The sequence below is a fragment of the Bufo gargarizans genome, chromosome 6 (genome assembly GCF_014858855.1).
Source record: "Bufo gargarizans isolate SCDJY-AF-19 chromosome 6, ASM1485885v1, whole genome shotgun sequence".
Lineage (NCBI taxonomy): Eukaryota > Metazoa > Chordata > Amphibia > Anura > Bufonidae > Bufo > Bufo gargarizans.
The window spans coordinates 94,994,753-95,012,836 of record NC_058085.1 but is presented as its reverse complement, the minus strand read 5'-3'; the positions used below and the strand labels follow the sequence as shown (position 1 = coordinate 95,012,836).

At 44.7% G+C, this 18,084-nt stretch overlaps 1 protein-coding gene across 10 annotated transcripts in view; it reads right to left on the bottom strand.

Moving 5' to 3' along the window:
* The window catches only part of RALGAPB (Ral GTPase activating protein non-catalytic subunit beta), an 86,210-nt gene extending 69,486 nt beyond the window's left edge, over positions 1 to 16,724 (bottom strand). For all 10 annotated transcript variants that reach the window (XM_044299969.1, XM_044299971.1, XM_044299970.1 and 7 more), the window contains exons 1-3: positions 16,587 to 16,724; positions 7,541 to 7,752; positions 7,167 to 7,369 (exon numbers count right to left, since the gene is read on the bottom strand). In XM_044299969.1, the coding sequence (XP_044155904.1) occupies positions 7,167 to 7,369; positions 7,541 to 7,726 (389 nt within the window). In that variant the 5' untranslated portion in view covers positions 7,727 to 7,752; positions 16,587 to 16,724. The remainder of the gene's footprint in view (positions 1 to 7,166; positions 7,370 to 7,540; positions 7,753 to 16,586) is intronic.
* Positions 16,725 to 18,084: the final 1,360 nt, after the last annotated feature.

Sequence of the window (18,084 nt, the reverse complement as noted above, 5' to 3'; positions counted from 1 at the left end):
AAGTTGGCATTTGACCAAGATATTTTTCTCACCCAGCATGGGTATATGTAAAATGACACCCCAAAACACATTCCCCAACTTCTCCTGAGTACGGCGATACCACATGTGTGACACTTTTTTGCAGCCTAGATGCGCAAAGGGGCCCAAATTCCTTTTAGGAGGGCATTTTTAGACATTTGGATCCCAGACTTCTTCTCACACTTTCGGGCCCCTAAAAAGCCAGGGCAGTATAAATACCCCACGTGACCCCACTTTGGAAAGAAGACACCCCAAGGTATTCAATGAGGGGCCTGGCGAGTTCCTAGAAATTTTTTATTTTTTGCATAAGTTAGCGGAAATTGATTTTTTTGGTTTTTTTCTCACAAAGTCTCACTTTCCGCTAACTTAGGACAAAAATTTCAATCTTTCATGGACTCAATATGCCCCTCAGCGAATACCTTGGGGTGTCTTCTTTCCGAAATGGGGTCACATGTGGGGTATTTATACTGCCCTGGCTTTTTAGGGGCCCTAAAGCGTGAGAAGAAGTCTGGAATATAAATGTCTAAAAATGTTTACGCATTTGGATTCCGTGAGGGGTATGGTGAGTTCATGGGAGATTTTATTTTTTGACACAAGTTAGTAGAATATGAGACTTTGTAAGAAAAAACTAAAACAAAAACAAACAAAAAATTTCCGCTAACTTGTGCCAAAAAAAAATGTCTGAATGGAGCCTTACAGGGGGGGGGGGGGTGATCAATGACAGGGGGGGTGATCACCCATATAGACTCCCGGATCACCCCCCTGTCATTGATCACCCCCCTGGTAAGGCTCCATTCAGACGTCCGTATAATTTTTACGGATCCATGGATCGGATCCGCAAAACACATGCGGACGTCTGAATGGAGCCTTACAGGGGGGTTATCAATGACAGGGGGTGATCAGGGTGATCACCCCCCTGTCACTGATCACCCCCCCTGTAAGGCTCCATTCAGACATCCGCATGATTTTTTTACGGATCCATGGATCGGATCCACAAAACACATGCGGACGTCTGAATGGAGCCTTACAGGGGGGTGATCAATGACAGGGGGGTGATCAGGGAGTGTATATGGGTGATCACCCGCCTGTCATTGATCACCCCCCTGTAAGGCTCCAGTTAGACGTCCGTATGCGTTTTGCGGATCCGATCCATGTATCCGTAAAAATCATACGGACGTCTGAACGGAGCCTGACAGGGGGGTGATCAATGACAGGGCGGTGATCAATGACAGGGGGGTGATCAGGGAGTTTATATGGGGTGATCATGGGTTTGTAAGGGGTTAATAAGTGACGGGGGGGGGGGGGGTGTAGTGTAGTGTGGTGTTTGGTGCGACTGTACTGAGCTACCTGAGTCCTCTGGTGGTCGATCCTAACAAAAGGGACCACCAGAGGACCAGGTAGGAGGTATATTAGACGCTGTTATGAAAACAGCGTCTAATATACCTGTTAGGGGTTAAAAAATTCGGATCTCCAGCCTGCCAGCGAGCGATCGCCGCTGGCAGGCTGGAGATCCACTCGCTTACCTTCCGTTCCTGTGAGCGCGCGCGCCTGTGTGCGCGCGCTCACAGGAAATCTCGCGTCTCGCGAGATGGCGCATATATGCGTGACTGTGCGCAGGGCTGCCACCTCCGGACCGCACATCTGCGTTAGGCGGTCTGGAGGTGGTTAATATCATATATTTTTGATTGGTCATAGGAAAACAGAGTCAAGGGATAACAGTTATTTTCCTGTATAATCCGTGTTTTATTGCTATAGCCTGTTTGATAAACAGAAGATCCTAAGTTTCTCTTGGTATATGAGTCTGTTTGTTAAAAGTATGACACTGGTTGTCATAAATCACTAAGTCACACTGTGCTGATCAGATAGGGGTGTGTTAGCACCACCGTGTGGTACATTTTTGGTATTATTTTGTAACTTCATCATTTGTTTTGCAATTTTATTGATTTTATATTCTTTGTTTTATAATAAACGAATATATATATATATATATATATATATATATATATATATATATATATATATATCTATCAATCATATTTTTTTTCATATACAATTGTCCCTTTGTTTCACTGCTTGCATATATCAAATTAAGACTCGATAAAAGAACTTAGAGGCGTTTATGTCTGCCCAAAGGATCATATAATTTTTTTTATATACATATTTTTTTTAATCCTTTTTATATAAAGATTATTTTTAGATAGAAGATATAGGACAATGCATCCGCTATGAACGGATCCATTTGTATTATCTGTAACATAGCCAAGACGGACCCGTCATGAACTCCATTGAAAGTCAATGGGAGACGGATCAGTTTTCTATTGTGCCAGATTTGACGAAACTGAGCCAAACGGATCCGTCCTGGCACACAACGTAAATCAATAGGGACGGATCCGTTTGGCTCCGTTTTGTCAAGCGGACAGCAAAACGCTAAAAGCAGCGTTTTGGTGTCTGTCTCCAGAGCGGAATGGTGACTGATCGGAGGCAAACTAATGCATTCTGAGCGGATCCTTTTCCATTCAGAATAGTCACCATTCCAAAAACTGACCCCCCCCCTCGGATGATGTAAGAGGTTATCGCCCGATTTAGTTATTGAATACAGACGTAAAGATCTACGCAAAAGTTTTGGCAAGTCGTCTGGTCCCCTGCATTACAACCCTCGTCCATATGGACCAGGTGGGATTTGTAAGAGGTAGGCAGTTACAAGATAATACCAGGCGGACATTAAATATTCTGGACTACGTCCAGAAGGAGAAACTTCCAACGCTTTTTGTTACCCTAGACGCCGAGAAGGCGTTTGACCGCATTAGCTGGCGGTTCGCGTTCTCGGTGTTGGGGAAGATGGGATTTACGGGGGCAATCCTGGCGGCTATCAGGGCACTATATACCCAACCAAGTGCCAGAGTATGGGTCAATGGGGCACTCTCGGACCCGTTTGACATTAGTAATGGTACCCGCCAGGGCTGCCCCCTGTCCCCCTTGATACTTGCTCTGACTATAGAGCCCTTAGCTCAGGCTCTTCGCCAATGTTCTGATATGAAGGGCGTTGATATAGGGGGTATAGAGCATAAAGTTAGTTTATATGGAGACGATATTATTTTGACGTTGTCAAATCCTCAAACATCTTTAATAGCTGCAATCGAGGTTATAACTCGATTTGGAGATCTCTCATTTTACAAACTGAATGCTCTCAAATCCCAGGCTCTCCCAATAAATGTCCCCCCTGATCAGATGAAGAGGCTGAAGGATAGTTTCGACCTTGACTGGCAAAACAGCCAGATCGATTACCTGGGGATAAAACTTACAGCATCATTCAAGAAGTTGTTCATGGCAAACTATGTCCCATTGTTAAAAGTCTTAGAGAGGGATCTTGATAAATTGGCCAAGTATGAGGTGTCTTGGGTAGGTCGTATTGCATCCTTTCAGATGTTTACCCTCCCAAAACTCCTGTATATATTTAGGACACTACCTATTACCCCCCCAGGTAGTTTTTTTCAGAAGTGTTCCAACTTGATTAATGCGTTAATTTGGAAACGACATAAACCTAGAATAGCAACTGCGATAATGCAGAGACCTAAACTCCGAGGTGGACTAGGTCTCCCGAATATTTATGAGTATTTTTTAGCTTCACAGATATTACAACTAAGAGAATGGTGGGTGGGCAATGAGGCGAAACAATGGGTACAAATAGAATCAACATTATCTCCTGGTAGGAACTTAAAAACCCTCCTACTTGCGGTTCTTTACCCGACATTTGATTGGCCACCCCTCCCGACGTTAGTACGCATAGCTTTGGAAAATTGGCTTCGATTTCATAGATTATGTACTTTGGGGTCTGGACCCTTTCCGCCCAGTGCCCCAGTAACTGTACTCAATTTCCTTATTCCGAATATTTCGGTGTCGTCTTGGGCACTGGGCGGATTGGACCTTCTCTCCAAATTATTTATTGCGGACACCCTTCGCCCTTTTGAATATCTTCGTGAGCGGTTCCTGATTCCACACACAGATTTCTATAAATACCTGTGTATTAGACATTTTTTGAAAGCTAACTGTCCGTTTAATCTGGTGTGCAATCGGGAAGTGTTTAGTCTGTGGTCAATGGCTTCTCCACAAGGTACACGACTGAGGCCTCTGTATATAATGATGGGAGATAAGGGATCATTCGTTAAAACGACACCATTGGTTTCCTGGGAAAGAGATTTGGGGTTGGAGTTCACTGATGAGCAGTGGTCTACGGCCTTTATTTGTATAAATAAAAATATTAGATGTGCTCTACATTTTGAATCCTTGATGAAGACCACACTGAGGTGGTACTATACTCCGGATCGCCTGAGCCATATATTTCCCGACCTTTCATATCTATGTTGGCGGAGATGCGGCGATAGGGGTACATTGTGCCACATCTTGTGGTCCTGCCCGAGGTTGCGGGATATCTGGAGGGCTATATTTTGTCTTGCCTCGGATCTGCTGGGCTTCCAGCTCCTGCCATCTCCCGCATTGGCTCTTTTATGGATTGATTTGGCTCGGATACCATGTGAGGGGAGGGTCGTACTGGGACACCTTTTCCTCTCAACCAAACTGGCCATAGTTAAAAATTGGAAATCACGGGATGTTCCTTGCCTAACAGAGATCGTCCGTAGGCTAAACTCTACTTATATATATATGAGCGTGCGCTGGCGGGAGCTGGAGAAGCAGCCGTGAGGTTTGAGAGGGAATGGGGGGTCTGGAGAGTTTCTCCGCTGGCTTTATCATACCCTGACTGACATATTTAGGCATATTTAATATGTGGTCGATCTCCTGCGATATATAAAGGTATATCTATATAAAATTATATCTGTGTAAAAATTGCCTAGTAATTGCACTGTATGTTTCTGTGTCCCTTCTATGTTTCTTTTTGTCTGTTTAGTCTAATTTTGTTTGTTTTGTATTTTACTGTGGCATGTATATCGGCTAAGTTACTGTTGTTAATGTGACCGTGTATAAGGGCTGATTGTGCAGCTGTTTGTCTTCTTTTTATGTCTAACAATGTATGTATGTATGTCTTTTTCAAAAAAACTAATAAAATATGAAATAAAAAAAATAAAAAAATAAAAAGAAAAGAATGCATTAGGGCAAAACTGATCAGTTTTGGACCACTTGAGAGCCCTGAACGGATCTCACAAACAGAAAGCCAAAACGCCAGTGTGAAAGTAGACGAAGAGCACAAAATCTGCAGTCAAGGTGAAGTGATGCACAGAGGTTAAAGGGGTATTCTCATCTTATCACCAAGATATCCATTTATTTTATTATCGTGGGCGTCTGGCCTCTGTGACCCCTACCAATTCTGAGAATAAAGAAGCCACAGCGCTGGTATAAGGCTAGAGCTACACGGCGACACTGGTGGGATTGCCGCGGCAGTCACAAGTGAACCAACACGGCTGGATTTCTAGTGACTGCTGCAGTGATTCCATTCATTTCTATGGGATCACCACTACTCTGCAATCCTAGCCGCGACTAGTGTCGCCCTAGCCCAACTCTAAAACAAGGATCCTATAATGTACACAAGTGATTTTTATCAGGGTATATCAAAATTATAGGGCATCTGTCACCAGGAAATTCACAGATAAACAGGGCACAGCCCAACTGAATGTCACTTAGCAATCCGTTCGTTCTCTCTGGAGTAAAAGTACTCATAATTCATATGCACATGAGCAGCTAAGTGCACCGAGGGCAGACCCAAGCCACTCTGTTCACCCTTTCTCCCCTGCTTCCGCTCCCTGTTCTTGAATGACAGGGCCTATGCTGGGTCTGATGGCAACAGTGTCAAAGTGGGACATATACCTGGTAAAGTCCACTTCATCAGGAGCCATTTTTTGGTGAGCACCTGACCAATCTCTGCAAGTAGTAAATGTATAATCAAATGATCTGTATTACAATATGGTGTGCATCTCATACAAAGACCCAATTAATCATCTATTCTGATTAATCTAATTTGTGCCATGTGCGTCATGGGGCTTACGGTCACTTCCTCCCTCCTAATTGGGCTGCCACAACACAGAACCTGCAGGTCACCCATGGTTCATCATTACGGCTGGGTTTCCACATTTACGTTTTCAGATGTAGCTTTTGGAACTAAATGTATCTAAAAAAAATTAAATAAAAAATAGGCGAGGTGGTATGCGTCCTAACATGGGGCAGAACGAAGCGTGATAAGTGTACTACATCAGATCTAAGAGCGGTCATAAGGCTGACCTACAGAGATGCAAGTGCCAGTCTGCAAGATCCACCACGGGGTTTTCTTTCAATCTTGTGGGTGGGCTTTTTTTTTTTTTTTTTTTTTTTAAGAACAAAAATCTAAAAATATTTCCTCTCTTCATAGCACGGAGTCTTTTGATCTCATGAAGTGGAAATGTACTTGCCCAAGAACAGACAGGAATTCCTGCCTGCAGGAGCAGACAGTCTATCAATGTGCGGTCTCCTTCATCGTTTTACACAAGCCTCTCTAGTACAAGGGACGCTGTGCTGAAAACCTCTCATCTACATTTGCTGTTAGGCTGCTTTCACACTCGTGTTTTGGCTTTCCGTTTGCGAGATCCGTTCAGGGCTCTCACAAGCGGATCCAAAACGGATCAGTTTGCATTCTGGATGGAAAAGGATCTGCTCAGAATGCATCAGTTCAGTCTCCATTCTGCTTTGGAGACGGACACCAAAATGCAGTGTTTTGGTGTCCGTCTGATGAAACTGAGCCAGTCCGTTTTTTCACTGACGCAATCTGGCACAATAGAAAACGGATCCGTCCTGGCTATGTTAAAGATCATACAAACAGATCCGTTCTGAACGGATGCAGACGGTTGTATTATCTGAACGGATCAGTCCGTGACGGATCCGCACAAAACGCAAGTGTGAAAGTAGCCTTAAAGAGGAGAGGTGACAGGTCCTCTGACAGAAGTTAGGATTACACTCCGTTCAGTCCACGTTGTCTAATCTATGTCTAACATACATATCTGCGTAATAATAATACATACTGTACAGCACCTCCAGGCTTCCCTTGTGCAGCTTTACATATGCTACACGTATAGCCTTCACGTTGGAAGGTTTACAACTACACTAATAGGATGCTGAAATTCTCATCAGCGGTCTCTGGGGACGTTGGTTGGATGACGTGTCCTCACCTGGGTACAAAGACATTCTGCAGGTGCTTGAGAATGATCTGGATGTACTTGTTCGGTTCCCTCACTACAGGCTGGGGAATGGTATCTTTAGGAGAAACCAGGGCCATGACCCAGTCGGTGTACACGTCCACGCAGTATTTCACTGTGTCCCCCTCTAGTGGTAGCGTCAGGCCATAACAGATCACCTCCATGGTCCATTTCACCTGGAATGTAGAAACACAACATTTGGGTGGATGATTTCCAGATCATTCGGAAGACTTTCTGACAGAAGCACTGCTATGTATAATACCCGGCAGAAATGAAAAGTTATTATTCGCACCCCTCCTCCATCACTACACCCAGCACTTCCAATACATATGAGGGGGGATTATTACCTGCTTGTCGGTTTTCAGTATGCTCTCACATCCAGCAGTGGAGGGGGCGTTGAGTGCCTGTCCGAGTGGACGGACCACAGCGTTTGCAACGTCTCGGCCCACATTTTCCGGATAGCTGTGCAGTACACTGGTGTGACCTTGGTCATTCTTTATAACAAGGTGCAGCGTCCGCCACTCCGAGTACATGGTGATGGCGTCTCTAGTCCCACTGCCTGCAAGAGGCGAAAAATAACATTTTATCAAGACAGAGTAAATCCAATTACCGCATACATAAAAACTGCCAAGTATATCCTGCAGAAGATGTCAAAAAGTAAGGCCCTGTGGACATCTGTACTGTGGCTTCCAATAGACTATTAAAGGCATACCAGATGGGCGTGGGGCCCACCTCTGCCACTCCTATCTCCAGAATAGGCCCCCCCGAAGTGAAGAAGAGTGCATCGTGTGAGCAAGGCAACCTTCCATTCACCATCATGGGGTTTCTGAAGATAGCTGAGCCAGCGCTTGGCTCAGCTATTTCTGGCGAGGTGGCAGTGCATGCTCCATACACCACTATGGGGCTTCCGGAAACAGCCAAGCACGCTCACTCAGCTGTTTTCAGAACACCCACAGGGTGCATGCACGGCATCCTCTCCTTCACTTTTGGGGCGCCCTTGGGTCCGGGGTAGTGGAATCCATAACGGAATTATTAGATAACCTGAGCCCGAACCTTGTACGCCAGACTTGAAAACACAAGTTCGCTCAACACTAGCGCACAGCCTTACAAGATAGGAGAACTCTGCATGGCATTACCACACAAATGTCCAGCTATGGAGAGGACCTCTCCAGCACCCTACCTGAACTCCTGCTAAAAATAACAATTACTGAGCACATTTTTCTTATAACTCTGTGTTAGGTATAACGCACAAACGAAAAAAAATTCGCATCTGATCCTCATTTTGTGTGGGTTGGATGTGGACCCATTCACTTCAATGAGACAGCAAAGGATGTCCGCATCCATATGTCCGTTGCGCTGCCACGCAAAAAAAGAAAACATGTCCAAGTCTAGTCCGTTTTACAGACAAGGATAGGACTGTTCTATAGAGGTCAGGATGTTCCGTTAACTGTGGTATACCGGTATTAGTTTTGGAAATCTGCAATTTGCGGACTGCAAAACAGGCTATGGGTCATGTGCATAAGCCCTTACGCTGTTGCTCTGCTATTCCCCCTGGAAAAGTATGAATAAACTGACAACAGGGCGTTTCCATCTGTGGGCGAGTCCCTACCCCGTCTTACACTTTGCAGTGACTTCTGACCGCGTCATAATGCGGATGGAATGGTAACACCCAGCTGTCAATTTATATACATTTCCAGGAAGAACAACAAGAAGAACAACAAGTCAAAGTTCTAAGAAAATATTAAATCCATGGGGAGTAGAAGTATTGAATAGGCGGATCTTCATATGGGATGGAGCATTGTATATTTAACCCAGAAGTGGTTGCTTCACACAGCCATAGAGGTGAAGGACAGACTGGTGCTGGGATGAGATAAAACACAGAGGCATCAGGTCACATTCACTGGGTCAGTGTCATCAAGACCAGTTCACACACGGGAAACCACTAATAATAATAATAATAATGATGAAGACTAGTCCAGAAGCTGCCCATCCATTGCATAAAACAAAGTCTAATAGGGAACCTGTCCACTGGTTTGGGGCCACTATGCTGTCAGCATAGTAACATAGGGGGGCCATTTATTATACTGAAATATGCCTAAATACGCAGACTAACCGTTGCGCCGCTATCTGCGACTTCTCCCTGCTCAAGCCAGGTCTACAATAGTGGGCGTGGAAGGGGATGGACCGGCAGGCCCGCCTCATTCATCATTTTCTACGCCTGTTTTATGACAGCAAGGAAGCTATATTACATTCAGAACTGTCGCTGGCCGGCTCCTCTACACAAGCACAGGGGCTTTATTAAGACCGATGTCTAAAACGCTGGACTTAATAAACGTGCCCCATAGTTTATAGAGCTGAAAAAAGACGTATATCCTGTTAAACTGCAATTGATCCAGAGAAGGGAAAGAAAAGAAAAAAAAAAAAAAAAAACACACACCTTTGAGGTAGAAGCCAATTTTTCCTCATTTTAGGGGGAAATTCCTTCCTGACTCCAATCATAATAACTCCCTGGATCAACGACCCCTCTCTAGTAGCTATATCCTGTAATATTATTACACTCCAGAAATACATCCAGGCCCCTCTTGAACTCTTTTAGTGCGTTCACCATCACCACCTCCTCAGGCAGAGAGTTTCATAGTCTCACTGCTCTTACCGTAAAGAATCCTCTTCTATGTTTGTGTACAAACCTTCTTTCCTCCAGACGCAGAGGATGTCCCCTTGCATGCTATTATGCAGTTTAGGGTCCCTTTAACATCAACGCTGCTACTCGGTGAATAGTCGTCCTACTGTAAGAGACTGCAGAATCCTGCCATTTTCCAAGGCTGTATAAATGATTAGTGCTAATAGCTCATTAGGGCTGCAACGATTAATCGATGTAATCGATTATATTCGATAACTGGATTCGTTGTCGACGAATCCAGTTATTGAATAATCGCCGATTCGTTGCTATGCGGGCGGGCGCTGCATCTTTATTTTACCTTTTTACAATGACGCTCCTGTAACAGCCAGGCAGAGCGGACGGCGGTGTAACGTCACTCACTCACGTGACACGCCTGCTCCGCCTCCTTCATTCATGAAGTGGGCGGAGCAGGTGCGTCACGTGAGTGAGTGACGTTACGCCGCCGTCCGCTCTGCCTGGCTGTTACAGGAGCGTCATTGTAAAAAGGTAAAATAAAGATGCAGTGATTAGTCCGACTTATAAGCATCGGGGCCGGGGCTGTTATGGGGAGGGGGGTCTGTGTATAGCACCGCTATGGGGAGGGGGGAGGATCTGTCTATGGCACCGCTATGGGGAGGGGGGTCTGTCTATAGCACCGCTATGGGGAGGGGGGAGGATCTGTCTATGGCACCGCTATGGGGAGGGGGGTCTGTCTATGGCACCGCTATGGGGAGGGGGGAGGCTCTGTCTATGGCACCGCTATGGGAAGGGGGATCTGTGCACTGTTATGAGGAAAGGGATCTGTGCACTGTTATGCCCATAACAGTGCACAGATCCCCCTCTCCATAACTGCGCCGCCCACAGATCCCCCATAACTGCGCCGCCCACAGATCCCCCATAACTGCGCCGCCCACAGATCCCCCATAACTGCGCCGCCCACAGATCCCCCATAACTGCGCCGCCCACAGATCCCCCATAACTGCGCCGCCCACAGATCCCCCATAACTGCGCCGCCCACAGATCCCCCATAACAGTGTCGTCCACAGATCCCCCATAATAGTGTCGTCCACAGATCCCCCATAACAGTGTCGTCCACAGATCCCCCATAACAGTGTCGTCCACAGATCCCCCATAATAGTGTCGTCCACAATTTGTTTTAATATGGCCTTTGAACATAATTTTTCAAGTAAGATCATATAAACCTCTCTGTTTTGTAATTTTGTAGTTTTTCCCGATTAATCGATTAATCGTAGAAATTAATCGGCAACTAATAGATTATTCAAATAATCGTTAGCTGCAGCCCTATAGCTCATACATGACTGAGAACACTACGGCTGAGGGGTGTCTGCCCAATCAATATTACAAGCCAGCCATTCAACTGAACGAAAATCCCTCCAAAACCTGGAGGACTGGAGCCCCTCAGCTTCATGGAGGAATATACAATGCAAAGCCAAAGCAGAGGGAATGGCCACAACTGTCAACCCAACAGCTCCAGGACGTCAGCAGCCAAACCCTAAAGAATTTCTCTCCCGCCCCATAGCAGTAAATCTCAGGAGAGGTCTGGTCTATACTAACCTCACCGATTCTGGATCTGACTGAATATTACTAATTCCCCAGCATGAGACAACTCACAGCAACCATTCCTAACAGACAGTCCTTAAAGGGGGTTTCTGGTACTTTTATATTGACGGCCCACGCTGCACCTCCACCCATCAACTCTTCTGCAGTAGCTCCAGTGTCAAAACTACACAGCCGTCTGACTGTCTTGAACGTGCTGCGGACAGCAAATTGAGGTCTGCAATGCACGGGCACCGTGTGGTCGCTGTTTGCGAACCCATCACTTGAATGGGGTCCGCACTGCAAAAAAGTGGTCACAATCTGGTGACAGACTCCCTTTAAAGGGATTGTCCAGTTGGATTTTTTTTTCATTTAAAGACCACCTGTCAGCATAATCAATCCTCTTAGACAACACAGCCATGTCACAAGCGCCACACGAATATGCCGTGTGGTCGTACCCCTATAGGAAAGCTCCAAAATCAGCTCCCCAATTCGGAATGTAGCTGAAGACAGTTTCCTTATGTAAGGAGAAAAATTAGAGCCTGACCACCAACGAGAGATAGAGAGAGATACGGGAACGCGTGACAAGACGCCCCAAAGAAGCTCATATACTTCTTGGGGCGTCTGGCGTTTTACAGCGCGTAGGAACGCGCTGTAAAACGCTCAGGTCTGAACCCAGCCTTAGTCAGTGTCCTAGGTACAAATCTGCCCTTTAAAAGGGTTCTCTGGCAATTAACCCCTTCAGGACATAGCCATTTTCTGTATATTTCACGATACTTAGTTCACAATGTTTGGACCGATGAAAGCTCCTCTTTAAGGGCCAAGCCAAATTTTGGAAATCTGACGTGTTACTTTATGTGGTAATAACCTTGGAACACTTACTTATCCAAGCCATTCTGAGATTGTTTTCTTGTGACACATTGTACTTCATGAAAGTAGTAAATTTGAGTCAATATAAATTACCTTTATTTATTATTTCAAAAAATCCTAAAATTTTTAAAAAAATTTAAAAATTTGTAATTTTCAAAATTTTTATTTCTCTGCTTTTAAGGCAGATAGCGATACCTCACTAAATACTTACATTTCCCATGTCTACTCTATGATGGCATAATTTTGTAGATATAATTTAATTTTTTGTTAACCCTTCATCTATTTTAAAGAATTAAAGGAAAATGGAGAAGACATTTCTAAATTTAACTTTTTTGGCAGATTTTCCATTGTAATGCATTTTTTTCCTGTAACACATCAAGGGGTTAACAGTTAAACAAAACTCAAAATGTATTACCCCGATTCTGCGATTTACAGAAACACCCCATATGTGGTCGTAAACTGCTGTAAGGGCACATGGCAGGGCGTAGAAGAAAAGGAGCGCCGTATGGTTTTTGGAAGGCAGATTTTGCTGGACTAGTTTTCAGATGCCATGTCCCATTTGAAGCGCCCCTGATGCACCCTACAGTAGAATTTTTAAAATCGCTCTATGTTATGTTTTTTGTTAGGCAGGTTACCAAAAATGGCCGTTCTGGCACAGTTTTTATTTTTTACAATGTTAATCTGACAGGTTAGACTATGCGCTATTTTTATAGAGCAGGTTTTTACGAACGCGACAATACCAAATATGACATAAAAGCTTTTTTTGTAAAAAAAAATTATAAAAATCATGTTTTTGTGTCTCCATTTTCTGAAAGACATTTTATTATTTTTTTGCCGATTGTCATGTGAAGGGGCTTGTTTTTTTACAGGAAGAGTTTACATTTTTTATTGGTCTCAATTTTGCGTACATAATATTTTTTGATCATTCAATATTACACTTTATTGGGCAAGTAGACCCAAAAAATGGCTGTTGTGGCACATTTTTTTTTTTTTTTTTTTAGTTTTTCACAGCATTCACCATAGAGGGTAGATGATGTGATTTTTTTTTTTATAGAGGAGGTCGTTACGGATGCAGCGATACCCAATATGTCTATTTTTATTTTGGTTTTACACAATAAAAGCATAAAAAAAAAAGTTTGTGTCTCCATATTATTTTTTTTGTTCTTTGGGCGATTGTCTTAGGTAGGATGTTATTTTTTGCGGGATGAGGTGATTGTTTGATTGGTCCTATTTTAGGATACATATGACTTTTTGATCGCTTGGTATTACACTCGTGGCTTTTTTGGCAGAGCTTTAATTTTTTTGATCACCTGATGGGTTAGGTCATGTGATATTTTATAGAGCTGGTTGTTACAGACGCGGCAATACCTAACATGCATACTTTTATTACACTTTAACACAATAAAAGTATTTTACAAAAAAAAACTAAAAACATTTTTATGTCTCCATTTTCTGAAAGCCATATGTAGGGGCTAATTTTTTGCGGGATGAGGTGACTGATTGGTACCATTTTGGGGTACATATGACTTTTTTGATCACTTTTAATAACTTTTTTTGGGAAGGTGGGCAAAATTTCAATTCCATCATAGTTTGGGCAGAAAACCAGTCACGGATGAGTCCCGGTTTTCACTGTTCAGGGCAGATGGCAGACAGTGTGTGTGGCCTCGTGTGGGTGAGCGGTTTACTGACGTCAACGTTGTAGATCGAGTGGCCCATGGTGGCGGTGGGGTTATGGTATGGGCAGGCGTATGTTATGGACAATGAACACAGGTGCATTTTATTGATGGCATTTTGAATGGGTCTTTTGTGTACGTAGAAAATGTTTCAGATCTTTGCCCGGGGCCGCCCTCATTGGTTCCGGGCCGGTTAGCTGAGATCCCTGGCTGTGTGTAACACCTGGGGTCTCAGCGCTGTCACTATGTCTGCAGACATGGTGACAGTTTAATGCCAAGATGTATATACTCATCATGGAGCACCAAGTAGCAGTGCTTCATGACGAGTATACACGTCAAATAGCACTAAGGGGTTAAGAAAATGAAAATACTTAAATATTACTTTATTATAAATATATTCCTAATAAACTTTCATTAGTCATAATGACTGGTTTGTGTGGGGGACAATCATCTGGGGAAATAAAATGGTCGCCGTCCCACTAGTACACACAAAACCTGTCCTAATCACACAGCAGGACAAGTTACTTTACAACACTGAGCTAAAGAGCTGCCTCATCCTCCTCTCTGCTCTGTCAGGGATTATAATCCTGAACACAGATGATAAGAATTTTAGCTGAATCTCTGTTGAAATTGAGGTCATGAGCAGATGTGGCTGATCAGCAGCAGTACTTGTATGCAGTCTCCTCATGGACTCCATTCCCATAAAGATTCAGCTAAATATAATATTAAACTATATTCAGGATCATAATCCCTGACCGGTAGAGCAGAGTGGAGGATGAGGCAGCTCTTTAGGTCAGTGTTGTGAAGTAACCTGTCCTCCTGTGTGATTAGGACAGGTTTTGTGTGTACTAATAGGACACCGGCCATTTTATTTCTCCTAATGATTGCTCCCCAGACAAAACGAGCCATTGTTACTAATGTAAGGTATTTAGGAATATTTTTATAATAAAGTAATATTTATGTTTTTTCTTTTTCTTGATTACCGGAGAACCCCTTTAAAGAAATAAATATAAATTATTACTGCTACAATGTATCCGCCCCGGACACTCTTCAGAAGTTGCAGTGATGGTTTCACGATATCATTTTTTGGCTTAGAGATGACAATTCTTGAAAAAGCGATGGATCAGCTGTAAGCAACCAATGACTTTCACCATAATTACAAAGAGGTTCTCGTTTTACCATCAGTTGCCTATTAGAAGTAAGACGGTCAGACTCTAGGGCGGCCGATCCAGCCGTCACTTGTGGATACCGTCCGCTTAAAGGGGTATTCCCATCTCAGAATGGGAAACCTCTGCCACCCACCCTCTCCTGGGAGCAGAGGCAGAATCTTTCCACTGATCTGTCCACCTACGGTGGCCGCTTCCAGGGAAACGAGGGTTCAGGGGGCACCCATTCTGGAGAGAGGTGTGGGGTCTAACAGACATTTAAAGGGAACCTGTCACCAGGATTTTGGGTATAGAGCTGAGGACATGGGTTGCTAGATGGCCGCTAGCACGTCCGCAATACTCAGTCCCCATAGCTCAGTGTGCTTTTATTGTGTAAATATAAGCGATTTGATACATATGCAAATTAACCTGAGATGTGTCCTGTCCCTGACTCCTCTCATGTACAGGACACATCTGTCACGGCCTTTGGTGTGTGCCGTGACAACATCTCACGTACAGGACACATATCAGAGTAATTTGCATATGTATCAAATCGTTTATTTTTTAAACAATAAAAGCACACAGAGCTATGGGGACTGGGTATTGCGGATGTGCTAGCGGCTATCTAGCAACCCATGTCCTCAGCTCTATACCCAAAATCCCAGTGACAGGTTCCCTTTAAAGGTATACCCTCTGGATATACGAGATAGGAATACCCCTTGAAGTGTTACAATTTTGACTACAAGAAATAGTCCGTAATAACATCACGCCACGCTGGGATTGGCTGCTGCCGTCATGTGACGCCTTTACAAATATCATCCCGAGAACATAACCCCGGAGCAGCGGGATCTACAGTGGAAGATTTTTACATGTGCTTGAAGAGCGCCAACACTTCCCCGATCCCCAGCGATTATATGTCAGCACAGCATGTGACCTCTGTAGCCAATCATAGGCTGCAGCAGTGATTGACCAGAGGAGCGCCAGCACCACTGCGACGGGGGACAGCAGGGCAGGCGCTACTAATCTTGATATATTACACCATCGTCGTAAAGGTGACAGAGGGGTCCCCTCCACTCAGGATCCCCTCGGTTCTCCGTTATGGGCGGCATGTCAGGCTATATTGCCCCTATAGACGGAGGTTTTCGCGCTCTGACCTGTGACAATCTCCTGATTGGCAGGGAACAGGGTCCTACCAGGAGGGGCCGTCCAGCCGGGAAAACCCTTTAACTTTAGCACACATTTTGTCACTATGGACAAAACAGGGGCTCAGCACCAAAGTCTAGTCACCCAAAGGAGTGCCCATAGGTGGCCGCTGCCATAGCAGGGTCCTCAGCACCCAGTCCTACTGCAGGGAATTCCCTCACAGGGCCAGTACGAGCCACTTTAACCCTTTACGAGCCATACAACACCATAACGCACTTCCAGGTAAGTCGGCGCTTAAGTAAGGACCAGGGAGAAATTCCGTTTCCGCTGGGATTCCGTCTCTTACCGTGCCCAGTGCTTGTTACAGCTCCAGTTTTGCATTAGCGGCGCGTTTCCTCTCACTAAAGCAGCAGCAGGCCCAGCTGGGTCACCGCTTCCGCAACCCGCAGGGCGGATCATCTACAGCCGCCGCAAGATGGCTGGATTGCCGCTCCGGTCACGTGACACGAACTGAACTCCAAGGCCATTGGCTACAAGCTGGTGAACGTCGCCAGCCGTCCAATAGAATTTCTTGCTTTCATTGACGTTCATCCCGGAAAAAGGCGGTGCTTCCATTTTCCAGAGCGAGGCGTGCAACGCAGTTTTGTTGACACTGACAGGTCTAGGTAAGCTGCGCATGCGCGTTGTGCTGGCAGTGCCTAGTCTGAGTTACTTTAGGACGTGAATGTCCTTTCCTTTGTGAAAATACAGTGGGTGAGAGGTCATAGGCTGGAGGCCAATCCCTCTCTACATGGCAGAATAAAATGACTATATACTTTACTACTTTCTATGTTTAGCTTATTGGTATGGAAAGCAAAAGTGATTACTTACAGAGGTTTCTCACATAAAGGGGTATTCCAGACGGTTAGAACCCCTCCAATTGGCCTAGGGGAGTTTGAATGGAGCAGTGGTCAAGCATGTATTTTTCAAGATTTATTTAGTAATAATGGCGCTAAAGGAAAACTGCTTAATAGTAGCCAATCAGGTTCTGGCTTTCATCTTCCAAGGGAGCTCTGAAAAATGAAAGTTGTAATCTGATTGGTTGCTATGGTCTGTGGTAGCAGAATCCATAATGGAATTCTTAGATAACCCGAACCTTGTAAGCCAAACTTGAAAACAGAAGTTCGCTCGTCCCTACTTTGCACCAGTTTTGATAAATCTCCTACATAGTCTGTGGCACTGGTGGGTACTGCTGAACGCTGTAATCCAGTATTGGCCTAGGCTTTGAATTTCCAGCAAGGTCCACGTTTGACCAAAACTCCATTCAAACTCCTCGTAGCCGCAGTCTTGCAGCTGGGGGGTAACCCAGGACCGGGTGCTAACCGTCGGTGAAGGTCTGAGTAGTTGAGCCTCCATTGATATAGCATGTATCACCTAGATCAGTGGTCGGCAAAGTGCGGCTCGCGAGCCACAAGCGGCTCTTTAGACACTTCTATGCGGCTCTTTGGTGCGCAATAATTTTATATGAAGGGGCACATAGCTGGCTTTATGTGTGAAGTATGTTTACTACTGTCTGAACTCAAGAAGAAACAAGCTCTCTCCTATTGATAATATGGCCAGCCTCTGTACTCACTGTCACTATGAATGCACTGCAGCGGGCGGCTTCCGGTGCAGCTACATCACTTCCGGGTATAGACTTTTGTCCGGGTATAGAAAAGTGGCAGAACACCGGCCCGCTCGCTGCAGTGCATTCATAGTGACAGTGAGTATAGAGGCTGGCCATTTTGGCCATTTTGTCAAAAGGAGAGAGCTTGTCTCAGAGTTCAGACAGTAGTAAAAAAACTTTATACACAAAGCCAGTTACT